This window comes from Lytechinus variegatus, chromosome 1 (assembly GCF_018143015.1).
Source record: "Lytechinus variegatus isolate NC3 chromosome 1, Lvar_3.0, whole genome shotgun sequence".
Taxonomy (NCBI): Eukaryota; Metazoa; Echinodermata; class Echinoidea; order Temnopleuroida; family Toxopneustidae; genus Lytechinus; species Lytechinus variegatus.
Window position 1 is genome coordinate 64,822,127 of NC_054740.1, and position 25,278 is coordinate 64,847,404.

The window sequence follows — 25,278 nt, forward strand, 5'->3', positions numbered from 1 at the left end:
ATATGAGAAGAAAACGTCGGAAAGACGCCTATGGTAACTTTTCATTTCTTTTTCTCGTCGCTAATGTTATCCAAGTTCTTCTTGGAAGAACTTTATTTCAGTAGTATAAGACCTGTATTACGAATCCTTAAATAGAAATAGGCAGCCATTTTGTGAAAGCCTTATCAGGTCATCTGTTTCCTTTCGTAATGTAAAAGAATAAAACATTGAAAATATAATTTCAATAATTGTTTGATGTTGATATGTAACTTTTCTTTCACTTAATATAGTGTCATAATTATGTATCATTTTATTGTCCATTTGAGAAGGCAAATTGAAAATAAGGAAAGAATCTTGATACTAAATGCTTTTTAATATTTCACAACTGTGTTGTGAGTCTTAATACAACCTACATTTACCCGATTTTCTCCTTCGAATTAAAGCAAAATTATTTGTGTCTAGTTCAAAGATATCTTCATTCTAATTGAATTTCGGATGGAGAAGATGTGATGTATGTAGATGTGTAGTTTAGGCCTACTGTAACCAAAGACTTGCAAGGAGACGGAACACATGCATAATGCGTATATCACTTACGTTTATTGAGATCTGTATTACATTTCAGGAACATAATATTGAAACAAAATTTGATGTGATGATTTTTTTTGTGCAATTAAGATATTATGCACCTTAAACAATAAAGAAACAAGCACTTCGTACCATGATGTAAAAATTTATCGGTAGCTGCCTACATGGCTTGATTTTAACCTAAAAAAAACCAATGTAAACATCGAATATTACATAAATGTAATGTATGATACTATGATACCAATATGAAGACGACAATGTCATTTCAATTGCATATTATTCATCGTTTATACATTGAAATAAACAAATATTGCATAAGGGATTTCTGAGTATCACAATGGCACGATTCAACCTGAATATAAAATAAGATCAAAGATATTAGTAACATTGATACTTTTAAGCGCAAACTTAAAAAGTTTTGTCAATAATTTGTCAATACTCCACCACCAACAAATCAAGCTAAAATAAAACTGTAACTAAATTTGTCAAATATTGTATATTCTAAATAATGTCACTACAGTGCCTAATAACCTGTGTACTTGCCATGTTCCTCTTTTCATTTCCAGTTTTATTTGCACCACCCTTTTCTCCCTCCCTCTTTCCTTTTCCTCCCCTTCCCCTCTTATAATTTCTCCTTAAAATTTATCATTGTTATATCATTACAATTATTATCTAAATTACTAGTACTTTCCATGTTTTGTTGGCGCTAACATTCGCTCTATTTTAGTATTTTGTAGATTACGTATTTTAAGTTCGTTTTCCGTCCGTCCCTCCTATATATATGTATGTATATATATAGTATATATATATATATATATATATATATATATATATATATATATATATATATATATATATATATATATATATAGGTTATGTTAATTAATATTGGAACTAAGTTTAGGGACTTGCCTTTTTTTCACAAGCTCTGCTTTTCTTGGCAAGTCGGTCAATTCATCTTCAAATATTTGTTATGAAATGTCATTGAACTGTATGTATTACTTTGAACATGTATTTGCACTGTTACTTCGATTATATATATTTTTAATCTAAATCTAACATACATGTATTTCGTCGTGAACTACATCACATAAACATTTGGTAATAATTTCGAATGAGTAGTTATTCACCATTTAAAGAAAGTATAGAGATATGCATTGTGGTGTCTAAAGGTCATTTGAATTATTGATGATACTTATTATTTTAAATGGACTAAAACATTCAACACAATAAATGTCTATAGAGACCTCGTTATGAGTAATCCTCATGCATTCATTTGTATTGTGTATACAAATAGTCATAATAACGGATTATAGAACTCTGCAAAGAACAAACAACTATATATCGTCGAAAACTGTATATATAAAATATTACATGATAATGTGAAATGGAAGAACAGTAAGGTGAATATTGGTCGAATATAATATAGCACACCACTCACAACCGATGGTAGCGTACGGATGGTAGCATAAGAGATAGCAAGGATAACTGAATGCTTGTAATCTTAGACACGTCAATTTCTAGCAGATAAGATAGTCGGCCCGGCTGATTTCATGTCTCCATCGATTATTAATATTATCTTATCATTCAATTACATCAGTTCGCAATCTTTTCCGTTGTCGCCATCGAGACCAACATAATGGAGCTATACACAGGAAAGCGTTGAGGACGTTCAGTCCCGATATAAAACCAAACGATATGTCGTATGATTTAGTAATGTCATACAGACGACCTGTAAGAAATGAGAACACAAGATTCCAATTATACAAATATTTATATAATAGCTGCTTACTGATTTTATGTCTTCAGATAATACTGGATTTTCAACAACTATGCTTTCTTCACAATGGTCTTTCTTACCTTATCAATACATTTTGACAACATTAACAAGGCGTACTTCAAAGAGGTATCACTTTATTTTAACGACCGAAGTTACATCAACATAATTTCCAATATAGACTGTTCAAATTTTCTACTGTCAGTTTGCTATAAAATGTGTTTTGAGTTGTCTGCATCTGACACCTTAAATTCAGTATAATTGAGAGGTCTTATCCAAAGAGGGCATGTCCTAAAACATGCTCATCATCATCATCACCATCATCATCATCATCACCACCACCATCAAATGGGGTAAAAAATGGTTTACCCCATTTCGCCAATTACAACAGACGATGCAATACTGCAAAGGTCGAGTCTGTGATTTTGAAAAAAGAGGGGAAATAATATGACAGAGACAGTGAATATCGGACTCGGCAATAAAAGACAAAGATGGATGCATCCGTTGTTTCATGAAGCAGTCAAAACGTTTTGGATTGGCAAGCCATGCTTTAATAGCATACAATGGTTTACCCCTCCAAACCATCATCTCTTCAGAACCTACCGATACCACTGTCGACTGTGGACAATATCTACTCTTCCACTTTAATTGTGAAGGCATGACGTCCCGCCTCCTCGGATTAAGAAACTTACCAAATATTGCTCCTGCAACTGGACTGCTTAGGCCACGTCCTATGAAGAATATTGACATTCCAGTCTTATAATCTTCAGGGGAATCTTTACCAACGACATTCATCACTAACTGAAATTGAGATGTCACGAGGGCACCCATTAATACACCATAGAACGCAGATAAGACCATCAGAATTTCGAAACGTTGTACGACAAAGTTGATCCAGAAGAGAGCCGCAGACAGGAGGCATATCAGAGAGTGCCAGAGTTTAAACTTAATGTATTTTCGGGACCAGAAGAAGCCGATCCCTAAACGACCTATGAAGTTAAAAGCGCCTCCTACGATCGATATTTGGACTGCTTTCTGACTAGAATGGCCTTTAGCGAGGGCATTGGGAACAATGTATAGCAGCCAACCGATGTAAGAGAGGCCAAAAATAAAAGCTTGTAGACAAAGCAAGGCCATGAGAGGGTGATCTTTGAAGATTGTTAAACCAATGAATCTTGTCGTAGTTATGAACCCTTTGGAAATAATGCTCCGAGTCTTGACAGACCGGCCATCATTTTGTCCACCATCATCATTAAAACTTAGCTGACCATTAGAAGGTTCAGATGCCGCATTATATGTAACTCTATGTAAAGCTTTATGGGATCTTGATAAATCATCCGAACTTGAAAATTCGTTTTCATTTTCACCAGCACGTGATGAGGATGGGCTTTTCTTGTCCGAGTCCTGGGAAGAATCCATCCTTTTAATTGGTTCCAGCAAGGATGCTACCACAACAAGGTGCGCGTTTAATCCACCAAGTATCAAAAGTGAGCCCCTCCAACCATATTCGACAAGCAGTTCTCTAAAGAACCATGGCATCACCGTAACACCCATGCTTCCTCCGGATAACAGAATACCGGTTGCTATCATTACCAGCTTAGGGAAATAATCCTTTGGGCAAGTGTTTGTTGGAACCAAAATCAGTATGTTGCCGATCCCTGTTAAAGAAATCGAGAACAAGAAAAATAAAACTATGGTAAGTTTTATATGAATGTAGGTAAAGAACTAACTTTTTCTAATTTGAAGGAAATGATTTACGATACAACATGTGTCCTTGAAAGAACTTATACCCCTTTCATAAACCCAATTCTGCGGCTAATAGCAGCATAATTTGGTGGTAAAATCGGAGGAGGACCAGAGTTGTCCGCAATATTTTGATGCTGCAATTATCCGCATAATAGCGTCATCGGGACCAGATTTTGACTTTATGAACGCATTTCGAAAGTAATGCGGATAATTGCCATGGTGCGATCACAAGGTCACCCTTTCCTAACACGACCGCATTGGAGGGGGTGTGTGCGGTTGCCATGACGATTATCCGCCTTTTTCAGGACGGGCGCTCGTAAAAATAGTGCGGATTATTTTCGGAGTTTGTGAACGCAATTTTTATAGAATTATCCGCATTACTTAATAGGCGGCTAATTGGAGGATGGGTTTCTCTACAACTAAACACGCCGACTCAAGCCATTTTTCTCTCATCTACTCAAACCTCTCTCAGACTCAAGCCAGCCTTCTACATTTTGATGACTATCACATGGAGAACGTAATCCTATTATCTTTAAAAAAAAAAAAACGTTCAACGGTTATCTCACATTACTATAAATAAAACTGTTACAATCTTTAGGCCTATGCTGCATGTCTAATTTATTGCAATGAACAAATTTCAATAATTTTGTTTATTCTTTATCTATTTCTACCCCACCCCTTGATGACACTTTAAATGTTTTTTTTTTTCAAAATTCAATTGGCGAAGTTGTGCATGTTTCTCCTATTTGTTACAAGATGAAATGGGCAATATGACCTCTTCATCCTTATGGACACATACGTGGTAAAACCCAAGGATTATGTACCAAATGTCAACATAATTGATGAAGAAATAAAGAAATGAGAGCAATTTGAACAAAAACTTGACCTTTTGACCCCTAGATGACTTCTGACCCCATGACCCTCATGGACACACATGTGGTATTACCCTAGGATCATTATGTACAAAGTGTCATAATTGATAAAGCAATAAAGAAATGAGAGCAAGTTGAACAAAAAACTTTAACATTCTTTTGAACAGACATGACATATCATTTAAAATTTTTGACCTATAGATGACCTTTGACGTATCACCGTCATGGACACATATGCGGTATTACCCAGGGTAAAACCAGGGCATTGTATCCTCCGGTAATTTTTTTTAAAATAAATCCAGCTATTGTTATTATTATTACCCAAGGATCATATGTACCAAGAAATAAGAGCAATTTGAACAAGAACTTGACCTTTTGACCCCGAGATGACCTTTGTTACGACACTGCAACAAATACATGTAACAGTAAAAATTTTGTTTTAAATTTGATTTCCTTTTTTGAAATAGATCATTCATACACTAAACAAAACAAAAATAATAATCTTACATCTCTTGAAGGGGTTAGTGTCAGTTCTGATTAGTCCACAAATGTACATTCTAAATGAGATAATAGATATCCAATTTGGCTGGCAATGGTTCCTTAAATTAATGCCCACAATGCTGGCGATGATGAAAGTGATGTTGAAACTCGAGTTGAAATATCTGTGAAGATGATGTTGACTAACAGTCAATTTTAGCAATCCATGCGTGGGTTGAAAAAGCGTTCATTAAAACAGGTTGATGATCTCGATGAGAACCGAGAATTCCTCTCTCAAAGTAACTTCAAACAGTTCATTGATGGCGTGCAAATAATTCCATAGAAGATAAATGTTGTATTCGAGTTGGAAATAAGCTATATAAGGTCTGGTGTGAAACTCTGAGTTCTGATCTGATATAATGAATCCTGCAGAAACTGCCAGTTTATATATATAAATTTCCACTATTCTTCAAGCTTCTAGTATTATCTTTAAAAAAGAAAATTCTCCTTTTTTCTAGAGCAGTTCAATTCTGTAAGAATCTTGAATGACCTCAGTGAAAATAACAATGTAAAAAAAAGAGCTAATCCTATTGTGATTTTCCACTGCTGGCATGCAGGCTCTATTGTTTAGCAGTCAATATTGTCTTTGTACATTCCAGAAATAACAAAAATTACTCAGCCTTATTAAATAGGCATGCCTAAAAAAACCGGTGTGTTGGCTCAGTCGGTAGAGCGTCCGTCTCACAACCGGGAGGTCGGGGGTTCAAACCCCGGCCGCGTCAGACCAAAAGACGTTAAAAGATGGGAGTTGCTGCTACCCTGTTTGGCGTTCAACGATTAAAGGGATAGAGCCTCGTCGATCTGCCGGGCCCATGATCAATTGGGCAATGCAAATTTTCGGAGTATTTCATTTCTATTTCGAACAATAAATTATGGATTTAACAAAGCTTTACAGAGATATTCTGGAATATTCTTAATCGTTATATGCTATGAATTTCCTTAAAGAAGAAATGACTAAATAAATAAATGTAATTGCTCTTTCACTTCTTCTTCATAACACCTTTGTTGTTGACCCCAACACCCTCATGGACAAACATGTGGTATTACCAAATAATTATATGAACCAAGAGCCAACATAATTTAGGCAGAAATAAAGAAATGGGTGCATTTTTAACAAAAACTTGACCTTTTGACCTCTAGATGACTTTTGACCCCACCACCCTCATGGACAAATGTGGTATCATCCTAGGGTCATACGTATCAAGTGCCATAATTGATGCAGAAATAAAGAAATGAGAGCAAGTTGAACAAAAACTTTAACATTTTTGGAATAGACATGACCTCATATCATTTGACATTTCGACCCCTAGATGACATTTGACGTATCACCGTCATGGACACATATGCGGTATTAGCCAAGGATCATATGAACCAAATGTCAGCATAATTGATACAGAAATCGCGAAATAAGAGCAAGTTGAACAAAATCTTTAACATAATCGTTTGCCCTTTTAACCCCTATATGGCCTTTGACCCCCATCACCTTCATGGACACACATGTACGTGGTATTACCCAAGAATTATATATACCAAGTGTAAACATAATTGATGTAGAAATAAAGAAATGAGAGCAATTTCAACAAAACTTGACATTTTGACCCCATCACCCTCATGGACACACATGTGGTATTACCATGGGATCATATGTACCAAGTGTCATAATTGATGCAGAAATAAAGAAATGAGAGCAAGTTGAACATGTTTGAAACAGACATGACCTCTTATAATTTGACATTTTAACCCTTAGATGACCTTTGACCCCATTACCCTCATTAACACGTATGCAGTATTACCCAATGATTACATGTATCAAGTGTCAACATTGTAGAAAAGCAATTTGAACAAAAACTTGAACTTATGACCCCATCACCCTCATGGACACACAAGTGATATTACCCTAGGATCATATATACCAAGGTGAACAGACATGACCTCAAATCATTTGACATTTCAACCCCTAGATGACCTTTGAACCCATCCCCATCACATGTGGTGATACTCAATGATCATATGTACCAAGTATGAACTTAAATGATGCAGAAATAAAGAAATGGGAGCAAGTTGAACAAAAACTTAAATATGTTGGAACAGACTCACGGACTAACAGGAAAAGTGATTTCTAGGTCTCTACCGAACTTCGTTCAGGCGAGACAAAAATGTTTTCTCTATATTTTTCAAAATTTGAATTAGCTACTACGACAACTACTACTACTACTGCTACTACTACTACCACTACTACTACTAAACTGTTAGCATGTACTACCACTACTACTACTAAACTGTTAGCATGTAGTATAGTTCTAAGCTATACTTCTTTTTTCTTTTCGTATTTCTAGCAAAACCATTGGTATTGATTTTGTTGGTCTTGTTAGTGTTATTCATATTGTTATTTTTTATCATGATTATAATAATTATTTTACTATGATAACTATCATCATGGTATGTGCATTTCCCCCAGCCGTGTTAACATCTCGTCCCTCCAATTTACGAGCTAATGCTGATTAAAACAAACAAACTCCGTAGATTATCAAGATTAGCGAACGTTTCAACCGAAGTTGATACAAATGTTGCTATCATATAGAAATACTGCTTTGCGCGCCTTCCTCTTGACGAAACAATACAATGCGCGTCAGATGATCAATAACGACGTAGGCCTACATGTACATGAAACATGTTTTTCGAATATGAACTTCATAATCTTACCATATGCTGACATTGCAGCTGAAAACTGGCTGGATGTTTGAGCCCATGAAGATGTTACGAGTCCAAGGGTTGACACCGTCCCTCCAAACATAACGAGCTGCCGGACCGAAAATCTTCGAAGGAGAGGGATGTTCAACCATGCTGATTGAAAAACGGGTAATCTTAATTCAATTTTCTTTTCAATTCAATCAATTAATTTTTTTTCCACTTTCAATTTCATATTTACAGTTATGATACAATTGACATGGTAACATATAATCACATTTAAAGTATATACAAAAAATAAATAACATTCTAAAATTACAATAGACAATCATCAAATCGAGATATATAATAATTGAAAGGGAGGGAGGGTCAACTGAAAAGCAGAGCTTGTAAATGTACTGTCACATTACATTTGAAAATACATATTTATAGTATATTCTCGGTCCCGTCATTGTTCTATGATCCAGAGGCGTCGATCCTGTAAAGCAGGGGGCGATCGCCCCACCAATGAAAATATTGGGGGGGCAAACATATCGGTTTGCCCCCCCCCCCCCCAATATTTCCGCATGTGCAAAAAATAAAACAAGATTGTAATGTTACACAGAAATCAGCAAGCGAGATTGAAATACACAACTCTGAAATACACAACTCGTTCTTTATTTTAAATCGTGCTCAAAAAGTACGCTTTTCAGATTGGAATATAAAACTTTTCAGCTCGCACTCCGCGCTCGCATCATTTCTGTAGCAAAAACCCAGAATTTTCATGATTAGATAGGTGAATATAATGTCCCGTTTTCAGTTCTAAACCTCAAAAGAAATCCCCCTTCGATTTGCAATAATCTTTTGTTGTATTGGATATAATGTCTTGTTCTATATTAAAACGTCCATCAAACTGTCATTTTTTCAGATCGAAATGTCAAAATTTTCAGCTCGCGCTTCGCGCTCACATCTATTGCTGTTTTTTTATACCAATCTTAATCATTGTGTCAGGAAAGAAATTTATACAATTGTAATGTTTCAATTGAGTTCAAACATGTGCTTAGCATTTATTGTTTATGTTTCAATTGATGTTTAAATGTACATATGTTTTGGATGTTTCAAAGGCAAGCGTTGGAAACGTTTGATCCCCTGGAGTACAAAATCAGGTGGATGCCATATTTTGTTCAAGTGTTAAAAATATTCCGTACTGCTAAGCATCTTCATACAGGTGTCTTAAATAGTTAATACTGTGTTTTAGCATGGATGAATATAGGTATACAAATGCACAGGAAGTCCCTTGTTATTAAAAATGTGTTGCTTTATGTACTCATCTGTCACTGAAATTCTTTGAATTACTTAATAGAAATTTCACAGTTAGTCCTAGTAACGGTAGGGTATATTAGGAGGTTAATTTTAGTAATTCGAGGAGAACCACCTAAGCCAGAATAGACTACAGATGTTCGTGTAGGCAGTTTTAAGTTATAACTGAGGGACTACGTCGGTGACGAGATAACGACCCCAGCTGCCGCCGGTTCTCCACCGACATGATTGGTCAAAATTCATGTCATCATTGGGGGCTCGATCTCGTCCACTAATTCGTTGAAGCCACATCTCTCTTATCTGGGGGCTACTCATCGAGGGGTAACACAGTCTGCGGAGGCCGAGGCCGAGTGGAAGAGACATCGCAACCTGCGGAGGCCAGGAACTGGACCGACCACCAGGGCCGAGTGGGGCATGTCAGACCAGATGTGATGATGGGGGCTCACATTAACGATTACCGTTTAAGTTAAGTTATATTTTGTTATCCATAATCCATATCCATGTATATTTTCATGTAAATCATTGTAAAAGAAATCAAAGGAAACCACAGAATGATTTATGAGCTTTGATTAAATCTTTCATAACTGTAATCCTCGTTTTTTTCGTATTCCTTATTTGGTGTCAAGCAGCAGTAGTTAAATAATTAAAAAAAAGTCACTTCCCACGTGACAATTTGGAGGTCCCACCGAGACACTGCTGCTTGAAATAATTCAAAATTATTTAGGAAAGAAATTAATCTGTGGTCATCTTTCTAAATGGATACTTTATTGATGGTCTATTGGTAGTAGCTCTTAAAGTATTGCTCCCCAAGGTGTGCATTGAAGCCTTGGTACTAATCATACTTGCTATGCTTGAATTTACATTTGGATAGTACGGTGAATTATTGTGGGAAATTTTCAGTAGGAAAATATATTTCATATACCTTTTTTCGGCCGGGTAAACAGCATTTAGGGAAAGCAGACCCTGTTTTGATGCTATGGTATATAGTGGGCTGTTGGTCGTTAGGATAAAGGATATGTCGGGAAGAACTGTTTGTTCTTAATTCACATAATTACTGTCTATTCTTACGGGTAACTGGTTGGCATGATACCCGGGGGGGCCACTTCCATTCACGAGTGGATACCATGCGCGACCATGGGGTCTCGAAAAGCACCCTAAACACGTAATTTCCATTTTCTGAAAATGCACCCCTTAACAAGTATTGGCGTGTGAAACCCTACCCTTAACAAGTATGGGAAACAAAACGATACTCTTGGCAAATATTCCCTGAAATGAACCCCTAAACAAGTACATGAATGTTTTATTGTTACGGGTCCTTCGGTCGTCGCGGCTTTACCTTATTTGGTTTAGTACGACCCCACTTCTACACCTCGCGCAAATCGGACTCTAAACACGAAGTTTTGGGGCAAAAAGGACATCCTTTATAAAACATTTTAATTCTGTTTTATCATCCCCGCATATTCGACCCTAAACACGTAATTTTCCTAGCGAAATAGATACCCTTTTTTCATTATTTTGGTGTTTTTGACACCCTTATCACGTTACGTACGTAACGTGCCCTATCGTGAAAAAGACATCCTTTTTACGTGTTTTTTTGGTCGCGCATGGTATCCACTCACCAATGTAAGTGGCCCCCCCCCCCCGGTGCATGATAGCAAGTATTGAATGTTACAGACTGTGAATTTTGTATGTGTGAAGTGGGCTGTGTTCGCATGGTTGAATAATTGTATGCTCGTGGAGATACGATTTCTAGTGCGGTGCTTGTACTAGGGTTCGGCATTTGGTTGCCAGGTTAAAGCTAGTGTTGCTTTGTTTTGCGGACGCCTTTCACAATTCAAGTCTGGTTGTTAGGTTTTGGAATTTAGTCAATATGGCTAGTAGTATAGAAAAAATGAAGGAGTTTTCTTCTCTAGGTAGAGAGATGGGACTTAGTGGTAGCGAATTGAGTAGTTTTGTCACAGAGTATGGAACGTGAAAAAGAAGCTGACGAACGTGAGCGAGAACGAGAAAAGGAAGCTCATGAATTGCGCTTGGCCCAAATCAAAATAGAACAGGCAAAATTAGAGGACCGCCCTCTTGAGTTCAGTGGGATTAAGTTGAAGGTAGGAAAGTTTGATGAATCAACTGACAGTTTTGATTCTTACATAACAAAGTTTGAATTGTTAATGGATAGTCAGAACATACCAAAACAAGTTAGGTGCTTGCATTTAATTTCAAATCTGACCGGAAAATCACTGGATGTAGTGAATAGAATGAATAGCACTGATCGCACTGATTATGATAGGGTAAAGCGTGAGCTAATGGAATACTTCCATCTTACTGAAGATGGTTATAGGAAGAAATTCAGGTCTGTGAGACCAAATAGGGATGAGCGCCCAAAACAGTTCGCTGTTAGGATGAAAGGATACTTTGATAAGTGGTTGGATTTGTCTGGTGTTAGTGATTACGATTCCCTGGTCGATTTGGTTGTTAGGGAGCAATTTTTGGATTGTTGTCCCAGAGAGATAGTTGGATTCTTGAAGGAGAGGAATTGTGGGAAGTTGCATGAGATGGTTGAATGTGCTGAGATATATGTGCATGCACATGGATTGCATACTTTCATTGGTCATAGAAATGATAGGTTCAATCCTAAGAATCAGAACCAAAGACAGAATCAAAATCCGAAACAGAAATTAAGTCAGATCCATAACACTAAATCAGTATTAGGTCCACAGGCAGATAGGAAGCCTAAGTATGCTAGTTCAACAAAAAATAGCATAAAACCTAGCTATGGTAATAGCGGTACAAAGAATGGGTGTTATACGTGTGGTAGTCCGAGTCATTTGAAATGGAATTGTCCAATGAAGCCCATAGTTCATTCAACTCAGGCTATGACTGTGGAGGACACTCCCCTGGATAGTGTTAGGTCAAAAAATTCGAGTTTACATTCGAATAAAAATGAGGATTTTATGTCAATAGGAACTTTGCGTTCGGACGATAGGGCAAGTAGTCAGTCGAAATCCACTGGATTTGTTGAAAGTTCAGCTGGGTGTGTTCTCATAGGCAATCCAATGATTACAGTTCTGTCAGAAAGTGCGAGTGTTGAAACGCTTGGTATGGCATACGATGAGGTTGGTGCAATGATTGATGATATGCCAGTTGTATCGGGTAGGTTGTTACCCATGAACAAGCCTGTTTCCGTGCTGAAGGATTCTGGGAGTAGTACGAGTGTTGTGAGGACGAGTCTGGTGTCAGACGATCAGTTCACGGGAGTGATTCAGTTAGTTAGGCTGATAGATGGTACTCTGAGGCGTTTTCCTAGGGCAAATATCATGCTGGATAGTCCATATTTCATTGGAGAAATCAATGCGTTGTGTATGCCCAATTGTTTGTGTGACGTCATTATTGGTAATGATGTGAAGGGGGCACGTGAGCCCAAGGATCCTGACCTGCAATGGGTGCCTAGTATAGTTCAAAAGGCGAATAGTTCCGATGTTGATGATCGGGTATCCGAAGTTGATATGCAAAGTTCGGAAGTTGTGTCGAGTTCGGAAGATAATGTTCGGGTTTCCGAAGTGAGTGAGTTCGTTCCGAAAGTTGAGGCTTTGGATGATGCGTCTTCATGTGTGGATGAAGCGATGGCTGTTGAAACTAGAGCACAAAAGAAAAGTCAATCTAAACCTAAACAAGATTTGAGAGTGAAAGACTCGGGAGTAAAAGTGAAGTCGGAGGACTTTTTGCGCGCGCAAAAGGATGATTTGTCGCTTAAACCGTTGTGGAACAAGGTGAATGATAACGAGTCTAGATCGAGATTCTTGTTCATGTCAGAGAATAATTGTCTTTATCGACAAGAAAGGGATATGAGAAATCCAAGTGTTGGTGTTGGTCCCAAGTTAGTGGTTGTTCCAAAGTCACACAGGTCTGAGATAATGCGAATTGCCCATGATTCATTGTTTGGTGGACATCTCGGCATTAACAATACTTTGTCGAAAGTCAAAGCCCAGTTTTATTGGCCAAGCATGTATGAGGATGTTGCCAACTTCTGCCGATCATGTGACGTGTGTCAGAAGACTATTAGTAAGGGGAGAGTCCCCAAAACGACTCTCGGTAAGTTGCCGATAGTTGGCGTCCCATTTCAGCGTATTGCGATAGATTTAATGGGTCCATTCATTCCATCTGCAAGAGGACATACTCACATCCTAACGATAGTTGACTATGCGACTAGATATGTAGAAGCTATACCATTGAAATCAATATCGACTGTAGATGTAGCTGAGGCATTAGTCACTGTGTATAGTAGGGTAGGTGTTCCTTGTGAAGTGATGTCAGACTTAGGTACACAATTTGTATCTGATTTGATGAGGAAGGTGTCACAGTTGTTGTCAGTCAAACAAATAATTAACAAGCTCTAGATATCATCCGGTGTGTAATGGCCTTGTAGAAAGATACAATGGAGTAATTAAGACAGCTTTGAGGCGTCTTTGTTCTGAGGAGCCACGTCAGTGGGACAGGTACTTACCTGCTTTGTTGTTTGCTCTGCGAGAATCGCCCAGTTCGAGCCTGGGGTTTTCTCCATTTGAATTACTCTATGGTAGACATGTGAGAGGTCCAATGGATATTTTGAGAGAATTATGGACGAATGAGAATATTGACGCAGAGTAAGGTAACGAGTATGAATACGTAATTGACTTGAGGAAGCGGTTAAAGCTTCGTTATTATTAAAGTTTCTCAAACATTTTTTTTGGTGGAATTTATGTATACAAAAAAAAATACGATCTTTAAAAAAAAAGAAAATGAATGGCATGTAATTTTAATTTACTTGAATGTAAAGGCTGATTTTGAGAAGAATTCTACATACATGAAGCAATGTTCAAGGATTATACTTTCTTTTATTGAAATATAGAATACTATTAAAACTATGAAAGTGGTAACAAACACTGCACTTTGTTTTAAAAGAAAATGTATTCAGAAAGATTACTGAACTTAAAACATTTATTTGACAAAACGAGGAAGGATTGTAAATTTTAATGTGCTTTGCAGAAACTTAAATTGAAAAAAAAAGGGATTTTGAAACTGAAAAGTGAATTTGATCTTTTACAAAACCAAAGAAAAGCTTAGATGATTTGATATGAAATGGTTTTGTATAATGCATTTGGCATATATGTTATATAGGTATAGAAATCGATATTACTTTTGTTTCTGGAAAGGGCGTTATAATAGTTTGGTCAATACTTTGATAAATAAATTTCTTTAATAGATATAATTAAGGTTCCCTTAATTTCATCTTAAGATGGGGGATATTGTCAGGAAAGAAATTTATACAATTGTAATGTTTCAATTGAGTTCAAACATGTGCTTAGCATTTATTGTTTATGTTTCAATTGATGTTTAAATGTACATATGTTTTGGATGTTTCAAAGGCAAGCGTTGGAAACGTTTGATCCCCCTGGAGTACAAAATCAGGTGGATGCCATATTTTGTTCAAGTGTTAAAAATATTCCGTACTGCTAAGCATCTTCATACAGGTGTCTTAAATAGTTAATACTGTGTTTTAGCATGGATGAATATAGGTATACAAATGCACAGGAAGTCCCTTGTTATTAAAAATGTGTTGCTTTATGTACTCATCTGTCACTGAAATTCTTTGAATTACTTAATAGAAATTTCACAGTTAGTCCTAGTAACGGTAGGGTATATTAGGAGGTTAATTTTAGTAATTCGAGGAGAACCACCTAAGCCAGAATAGACTACAGATGTTCGTGTAGGCAGTTTTAAGTTATAACTGAGGGACTACGTCGGTGACGAGAAAACGACCCCAGCTGCCGCCGGTTCTCCACCGACATGATTGGTCAAAATTCATGTCATCATTGGGGGCTCGATCTCGTCCACTAATTCGTTGAAGCCACATCTCTCTTATCTGGGGGCTACTCATCGAGGGGTAACACAGTCTGCGGAGGCCGAGGCCGAGTGGAAGAGACATCGCAACCTGCGGAGGCCAGGAACTGGACCGACCACCAGGGCCGAGTGGGGCATGTCAGACCAGATGTGATGATGGGGGCTCACATTAACGATTACCGTTTAAGTTAAGTTATATTTTGTTATCCATAATCCATATCCATGTATATTTTCATGTAAATCATTGTAAAAGAAATCAAAGGAAACCACAGAATGATTTATGAGCTTTGATTAAATCTTTCATAACTGTAATCCTCGTTTTTTTCGTATTCCTTATTTGGTGTCAAGCAGCGGTAGTTAAATAATTAAAAAAAAGTCACTTCACACGTGACACATTGGTACCAAAAATGCTTTGAATATCAAGCTTTCAGGTCAGAATATAAAGAAATTTATTCGGCACACTCGCATTATTGTGTAGTGAGATATGTATCCTCTTCATGAGTTACAACAAACAGTCCTAAAGGCTCGGTGTAAAAATGGCAGAGGTAAAAATGGCAAAGGTAAAAATGGCAAAGGTAAAAATGGCAAAGGTAAAAATGGCAAAGGTAAAAATGGCAGAGGTAAAATGACAGAGGTATAAAAAGCCAGTCTTAAACCCCCACGCCAACAAATCCAAAAGCCCTCCATGTACAATAGATTAAATAAGAAAGGTTCTAAGAAGAAAATTAGAATTATAATGTTTGACTAATAGAAAGAGTAACATTTTTAAATCATACTGTAGATTTTCTGCACCAAATTGATTGCACCTGAGTTGGTTTTTCGTAATTCAACCTGGACTTACATGCACAGCCTTCTCATGTTAAATCGCTCTTCCAATATTCAACTTTGGAGCACGCTTTGGATTCCAAGTATTGTACTTAGGTCATTAAAGGGGAAATTCACCCTGACATTAAGCTTATTGTAAAAGTAGCAAAAAATAATTAAAATGATATTGGTTAGGGTTTAAGGGAATCAATCAATGATTTAAAAAGCTATTAGAACTTTATATTTTAATGGTGACGTCATTTGCCAGCAGTTTTTTTTTCAAAATCTGGCTTAATAAAAAATATCAATGAAATGTCATTAAAAAAATGAATATGGTATTCATTGTTTTTCATCTTTTTTTATTTCAATTTATTTCATTTTCAACAGAACAAAGTAAAGTGATCGAAATAATTACAATGAACTTATACAGACAATATAGATTGAGGCATGTCCAATATATGATATTTATCCATAAGTAAAACAAAACAAAGTATCATATATTAGCAAAATATCATTATAAAATAAAACAAATAATGTCTTTTATCCTGCTTTCAAAGAAATGGAAATGCTATATGCATCATTGGTAACTAGGTGTGCACTTGTTTTGTTTTTGTTTCTTTTTAAAAGAAATGCATATAATTATGCGCATAATCACCCCTTGAAGAGAGCTATTATTTTACCAATCCACATGGTTAAATTTGGAACCTATCTCTTATAAAGTGTGTAACCTATATAGACGTATGTGCAAGCCCTGATGGTAATATTTTGACCGGCACGGCCATCCATTTTTAAAGGGTGCTATAAGGGCCTACGGTTTCTGTGGGACCGGAAAATTGATTCGGTGTGGCTAAAATTTGCGACTTTATTATTTGAAAATAGTTGTGTTCACGTTGTTACTTTGCTATACTTTAATTCTTTAATTCTTTAAATTGACTTACCCAGATAGTGAGGTGCACCGAATACAAGTCCAAGTAGAGTGCCGAGGTGCGCGGCAGTGATGTCAAACTCCTGGGTGAGATCGTCCAGGATGAGGGCGATGGATCTGATGATGCCATTTTCCAAGAAAGATACAAAGAACAAGCCAAAGAGAATGATCCAACGCTTCCTCCTTAACCTCAAGTTGTTTCCTGGTTCACCTGTTGATGTAACACGAGTTACTGCATTGCAAGTATGATATCACCGACATCAACACGCACACAGACACACTCCCTCACCCTACCCCAGAACAATCAATTTTGCAAAACACGGAACGAACACACATAATCAACGCACATCTTACAAAGTTTGATCCGCCAGGTACAAGATGAAAATACTGCTGACGTTTTGGAAGTATTTAAGTGTATAGGCATGGGCGGAAATCCCAGGGGGGGGGGCAGGGGGTCGTGTCCCCCTACTCAAAATAGTAGGGGGGGGACACAATATCAAATGTCCCCCTACTATTTTGGGTCATCTTTAGATAGCTAAGGTTGCGTCTATTTTGCACTTTTTGTTTTTACTTCACTTGAATTATTGGCCCCTTCGTCGCTTTGCCCCTTTATTTTGTTATTTTTTTTTTTTACAATGATCAATTTCAAAACATTGCACTTACTCGGACGCGTATTGCAACCCTTCTGTTCCTGGCCAACATAGAAATGCCAAAATTCTAATCAAAATTGTGCTACCCATATATACAACACTATGGTTAGAATTTTGGCATAAAACAATCGTCAAGATCATATGACAAATTCGATTTATATAAATGCTGACAAGATATCTTGTAATAATAATAATAATACATATAATTTGTATAGCGTCTTTTCCATTTTGATTAAATGCTCAAGGCGCTTAAGAGAGTAAGACATAAAAGTAAAGAGAACTAAGAGAAGTACAAAAAAGGGCAAATTTAAAAATGAGGGAAAATTACTGTCTTCAAACCTAGTACCTGCTGGTGAACAAAAGCGATTTTAGGTTGCCCTTAAAGGATGTTGCAGAGTTTGAGTTCTTCAGCTCCTGTGGTAGTGAATTCCACAGGGCTGGTCCGGCATGAGCAAAGGCTCGATCGTCCCAGGATTTTTTTGATAGTGGGATATGCAAGAGACTAGATTGGGATGATCGCAGTGTGCGTGCAGGTTGATAGTGGTGTATAAGAGATTTGTTGTAATCGGGTGCGGATCCATTGATGATATGATGAACCAAAAGTAGAATTTTGAAAACTATATGCGATCCTTTATGGGCAACCAATGGGCAACCAATGGAGGTCTTTAAGAACAGGAGTGATGTGATCGCGTTTATTTGACAGAGAAACAATGCGAGCTGCTGAATTCTGAAGTTTTTGAAGTCGGGTAATTTTGGAGTTAGGTATATTAAAGAGAAGACTATTACCGAAATCAAGACGTGAGGAAATTAGTGAGTGCACAAGTTTCTCTGTTGCAGAACGAGTTAAATATTTTCGAATGAAACCAATGTTGCGCAATTGATAGCGGACAGATTTACAAATAGTTGTGACCTGATTTGACATTGACATTTGGGAATCAAAAATGACACCAAGATTGGTGTGGTCACATTAACATTTGCAAAATATACCTGTTCGTCTGATAAATATCCTTTTTCAGGTCTGGGTTGCACAATAAAAAACGCCGTTTGAAATTTTATACAACGATGAACTTTACAGATTAAAATGTTAATTTTTTGAAGATTACATATAAAAATAAAAACTTTTGTAATTTGTTATACAACTACAGGACAATTCACACAAATGACTTGCGTTTTTAATGTGTCCTTCATCTTTCGGGCAAACTTATAAGCATATATGTTCATTGTCTAGACCTAATAATGTGTGTTAAATATTGTCGATGAGAAATAACAACTCATGTTGGGCAATATTTATTTATACCCAAAGATAGGCAATTCTAGTGACAACGACAGTTTTGGCAGTGACTACCCAAATATTTTATGGGCAGCAACCCCGCCCCCCCCCCATGTTGGATATGAATTGGTTAAGTCATTGACCAACCATTTAAGAGGGTATGAATATTGTAGAGTATAGTTATAGAAAAAAATCATTCTACAAGTATAAAGTTGGCATATTGGATTAGTGTTGTATAATGCGTTATGTTTACACATCTCTGGGAATATATAATACTAGTATTGAAATCATGTCTTTATTGAATTCAACTACATGTTGACATACAGTTAAAAGTTAGTGATCCCCCACCAGAAAATGAACATATCTAAAAGTGTTCAAGTTCTGTCATATTATAGTACTGTAATTAATTGGGAGGTCAGGTGGTAAAATAATCATATTCAATGAAGTTTGTTTCTCTGTACTCGCCCGACATTGTAGTGTTGTTGTCTACATTTAGCATGAAGGAGTGCATTTTGTGGTGGAGTTCACTAAATTTCAGCACCACATGTTAGGTCCATGGTTCTATTCTGAACGCATGGCAGGTCAACCACAAGCATATAATACGTTAACATTAATCATATTCATTTAACACAGACACATATATCACATTCAAATATATAACACATTCCAAATGGTAATTTTGGAATGAGGTCAAGTATGATTGTGCATATCCTAAATGGTTATATTGCTCTGAATAGAGTGATCCATCCATATCGCTTGTCTCAACATATTTCATTATACCGTGCGTCCCAAAAAAAAACTATACACTTTTGAAATGACTGCCAAATAAAAAAAATATAGCACTTTAGGGGAAAAGACTTATAGATATGAAAAGCCAATAACGCTAACTTTCAAATGACACCAACAACTTGGAAAACTATTAATGCTTGAGCGAGCACTGCCCACTGAAACAAAGGGTATGAAAATTAGGGTGGGCTGGAAATTCCTGGAATTAGCCTTCCAATTTTTTTCACGATTTTTTGTTTGGTACCTTCAAAGTTAAGTGTTATTTGGTGAATTAAAGATCAGTTGTGATCGGTTTGTTGTTTGTAAAAAAATTAATGCGTTATTAAATTAAAATTTGATGCATGAGTGATCATGAATTGCAATTTTTAGTGCAGCATTTTGTCTTTATCATGTGGATCTCAACAATGTATTCATGACAGTCAGAAGAAGAGGGAGTATATGACTTAGGTAGGTGATGGGATAAAGGTCAACAGAACATTTAGCAACCCCTCCCTCCATCTCACCATCCCCCCTCCCCCCCCCCCCGCTTCTCACCACCTGAGAGACTAAGCACGGCTGGGCTGGGCAGGAATTAGCCTTAGAACCATGACAGTACTGTTGTTTTGAGTGGTTAGTCCTTTGGAACTTGCTAAGCCAAATTAATGAGTGAGATAAGTTTGAGTTTCTTAATGAGTTACTAAATTGAAATTTAACATGAGTGAACAGGAATTGTAATTTTAGTGTAGCATATTCATTTTGTGGACCTCAGAAGTGTGTTCGTGAGAGTCAGAGTAATGTGATGGTACCTGTTACACGCAAGAGGGTGAGATATGCTAACACTTGGTAAAAAGGACATTCCTCTTCTTTTTGTCCTTTTACAAATTAAAAGTCATATGTACCCTCCCCACTCCATCTCCATTTCCCAGCCACCCCCTCCCCCCTCTCTCTCTGTCTCACTTCCTGGATTGTAGCCTATTCAAAACTTAATTGCCAAGTGACCGGTGCATGGCTGATGGTCATTTTTTTTCATTGAATGATTACCAAGAAATTTAATTATTATGATGATCATAATGAAATAATTTATTTAAAAAAAATGAATGTTTGATTGATCGCATTGCACATTGAATTAGTTGATTTACTGATAAATTGTTGATTAAAATTAATGATTGATAGGACAAAGTTGATGCCCCAATTCAGAATTAATCATTAAATCAACATTCTGCTCTTTCACCAGGGAGAGCGGGAAAGAGGGAGGGGGCTGAATGTTCTGTTGACCCTTATTCCATCAACTAGTCCAATCTCACCCCCTATTCTCCCGACTCCCTTAACACATTGCTGAGATCCACATGATAAAGTTGAAATGCTGCCCAAAAAGTGTAATTTGTGTTCACTCATACATTAAAGTTCAATTTAATAATTTATAACATTTGCTTAAGTATCTAAAACTGGTCACGGTTGATCATTAATTTATCACAACGCCCTTAACTTTGCAAGTTCGAAAGGATTTGCCTCTCAAAAACTGACATAAATTGGAAGGCTAATTCCAGCTAGCCCACCCTAATTTCCATACCCTTTGTTTCAGTTGGCAGTGCTCGCTCAAGCATGAATAGTTTTCCAACTTTTTGGTGTCATTCGAAAGTTGACATTATTGGCTTTCCATATATGTAAGTCTTTTTCGCCAAAGTGCTATATATTCTTTATTTTGCAGCCATTTCAAAAGTGTATAGTTTTTTGGGACGCACTGTAGTTCACTAAAATGACCACGGTGTCATGCGATTTGTAGTTACGGTAAATAGAACCTACTAAACCAAATCAAATGATTTTCAATAGTCAAAGAATTAATAACTTGTGTCGTAGTTCAATGTGCAAATGATTATTTATAAAATGCATACGAATTATTTTTCAACCAACAAATGAATATAATTTTGTTTTTTTGTTTGTTCGGAACAGATAAAAAGGAATACAATAAATAGCATATACAAAACTAAGTCGTATAACATAATAACTCGACCGATAGCATAATTGAACACTGCTAATATAACAGTACCCTTCTTCCTTTGGCTCCTGCAAAATTACATAAAATAATGTACAGTATATAATAACCATAAACAAAATACCAAAAATTAAACACGAAGAAAATTAACATACACACACCGCGAACGCACGCGCGCGCAAACACACACCTACAAAAAAATATTATTTCAGGAAATATGTAAAATGTTTCGTATATCAGGGACTTAGACCCCTGTTACATCTGAGAGATTCCCTACCTCGGGCCGGCCCGGGGCCTACCTCGGGTCGGAAAGAAATCAGATGTAAACATCCCAAACCTACCTCGGGCCACCTTTTAGCGAACCTACCCGAGACCACATCCAGAGGTAGTCTCGGGTAGGTATCGGGCCGGCCCCGGTCCACCGATTGGTAGATGTAAACGCACACAAGCTTTCGAACCTATCTCGGTCCGTTCGCCAGCTGTCAAATTACGTCATATAGTGCGTGCTATCCCCTCCCCAGCCCCGTCGTTCTTCGAATGTTTTTGCGGCATGCGACATGTGAATTGTGATTGATAAAAGTCTTTGATTTGAGTGAAAAGAAGCATTTCAAACGTATCCTTTTCAAGTCGATCATATCTTCCACGACTGCTGGGATCATCAGCATTCTTTCAGAATCTCGGGTAACTTCAATTAGCGCGCGCGAATTATTCGGAGATAGATCGAGAGCGCCTTTTAAAGGTGTCAGCAATCGGATGCCGCTCGAAACAGTACAGATAGGGTGATAGGGGAGGGAATGAACACTGTGATGTAAACAGACCACATTTCGGACTCGGTCCGTTCGCGAAGCTAATACACCAATAATCCAGTCAAGGTTGCAAGTGGACTCGGTCGGGTCTCAGGTAGGATACTTTCAGATGTAACAGGGGTCCAATTCATAGATAGTTTAAGAAAATGTTTGTTGTTGTTTTGGTGTGATTTAAGTAGGCCTTATTGTGTTGTATAAAGAGAGATCTTTGTCACTCCTTCATTGACAGTGATGACAAAAAAAGGGATGAGTAGTTTTTTTCCGAACCGAGTCCAACCAAATCACTGTTGGGTGTTTTTTTTTCTATCGAGATTTGGTAAAAAGAAAATTCCATGATTTATTACAGTAAATAAAACGAATCACATTTTTACAAACCAAAGTTGAACTTCGAAACAATTGGTCAAGATTTTGGGCAAAAAGCGTTGGGTAAAATCTGTGACCAATAATAATTGTCGGTCGAAATCCGATTCAACTTTTGCTCATAACACCACACTTTTTTTCGATTGTTGGTTAACATCGAGTATTTTGCTCAGTTATTGAGCTAAACCATCACCAATGATTTAAATAACAGACCAGTCTTCCGATAAAATGCAAAAAGAAATGCATTTCAATTGTTTGATGATAGTATTCACTATTGTACTGAACTGTGTAACAAGAATATAAAAACAATATTTGTCATTGCATTATTATGGACATTCAATGTTTAAAGTATTTTGTTTCACGGAGAGTTTTTATTCAATATCAAATAATGATCATAATACATATCGGATTGATTAAACTTACCCATATCTGTAAACCCCTGAACACAGCCACCTCTTTTCTGAAACGAAACGATTAATAAAAAAAAGGTATATATTGAGAACAGCTTTTGTTGGAACGCTGTCGCATCGGTTGAGAGGTTTTCAAAATAGAACACCGATACGCGGGGTGGCAACGGGCATTTTCATAGGAAAAGAGGGCCTCGAATGACGTCATTTACATTCTCAATTAAGCGAAAAAGAATACTTAACTGTATATAAAAATGTGGTATTCATTTGTGTACATGACCACATCGGTCATTTTACTACGAAGTCGGGTTTTTTTAATGTAAGTTCAACACTATGGTGTTATAATACAACACCTTTGGATTTTAATTTTATATTCTTTGGTGTTAAAGGTCAAGCTTTTTCCCCTAAAAATGTTGATTTGAAATAGATAGAGAAAAAACTCAAACAAGCAAAAGGCTGAAAATTTCATCAAAATCGGATGTAATAGTCATGACATTTTGAAGTTTTGCTTATTTTTCACAACACACTGCAGCGATATGCGCAACTCAGTGACATGCAAATGAGATCATCGATGATGTCCCACTCACTATTATTTATTTTTTTAATACTTTGAATTATACAGTACTTCATTTTTTACAAAGTTTTCACAATAGGGACCAACTTGGATGCATGTATATTAAACATATCCATATGTTCGGGGAGAAATTAATAATTGTTTCACTCAACAACGAGGAGGAATTTTGAACATTCCATATTTCATATACAAAAGAAATATGGATGTCATCAGTTTCCTCGTTAATTTTTGCATACCCACCAGGATATGTTGTTATTTAAAATTAAGCCAAACTTTAAAATTGTCATTACTTTCTTATTTTACATCCAATCTTGATAAAATTTTCAGTGATATATGCTTGTTGGATTTTTTTTCTTTTTATCAAATCAACTTTATGTTTGGTTGGACTAGTCCTTTAAGTTTAATCTCTAGGATGCAATTTCAACTCGTTGGTTTGTGGTCCTCTGTATCAGGGTCCCGTAACACAATGGTTACCGATTAATCACACACTTTATTTTTATGATTGATTGTATATTGCAGTCAATGGAATCAATCGAAGAAAAACGTTCTACGATCATTTCTAAGCTTCGTGTTACGGGCCCCTGGTTTTGCAGTGTTCAGAGTTCGACGGACAAGCAATATTTTTGCAATACTCTTATTCAATCTTTACATTACCTCCTCTTGTTTAATTGTCCTATTTATGAACTCAAATTTCTCAGTACTGGTATGAAATTGGAAAAAAAACGAGCGTATACCGGAATAAATCGAAATAGAATGTAAGATTTACTGAGAAATGTAAATTTCCTCGTTATTTTTCCATCTGCTTGCAAATAGCAGGGGAAGGGTGGACTCAAAAGCGATCGGTCCATGTTAAATTGGAACGTTTCAGTGGATTAAGAACCGATCGTATTCACCGTTTTGTCAGTGGTAAGAAGAGCTCCTTCGTGAATAAAGGCGTTAAGATGACAGTGATGTTGATGATGATGATAATGAGGATGAGGATGGTGATGATGATGTAGATGATGGTGATGGTAATGATGGTGATCATGATTGCCGATGCCATGATGATGATGGTAGTGGTGATAGTGGGACGATATCAATGATTAATATAATAATCATTAACTAATATTGTTCGAAATGAAGGGTCATATTTTCTTTTGAATGTGGTCCCATCCACGGGCACCGCTTAGCTTGATTCAGATTCAGATTTTTATTTCCAACAGAAATGACATAAATATTGATACAAATCATTTTTCATACATCATAACAAATATTTACGATACAAAACATCAATGATAGTTAACCTATAAAGATATAATTATACATTTTGTATACCATCTCATATTGAATCCATTACATCCAGTCCTCGCCGGAGAAACATTTTATAG

General features: G+C 36.7%; 1 protein-coding gene across 1 annotated transcript; it reads right to left on the reverse strand.

Moving 5' to 3' along the window:
* Positions 1 to 911: 911 nt before the first annotated feature.
* On the reverse strand, positions 912 to 8,339 carry LOC121431578 (monocarboxylate transporter 12-like). The gene is made up of 7 exons (XM_041629124.1): positions 8,200 to 8,339; positions 7,513 to 7,522; positions 5,298 to 5,363; positions 4,551 to 4,617; positions 3,034 to 3,999; positions 2,201 to 2,296; positions 912 to 916 (listed from the first exon to the last, which is right to left on the reverse strand). Exons 1-7 carry the CDS (start codon positions 8,337 to 8,339, stop codon positions 912 to 914), a joined length of 1,350 nt encoding a protein of 449 aa, XP_041485058.1.
* Between the last annotated feature and the right edge of the window lie 16,939 nt (positions 8,340 to 25,278).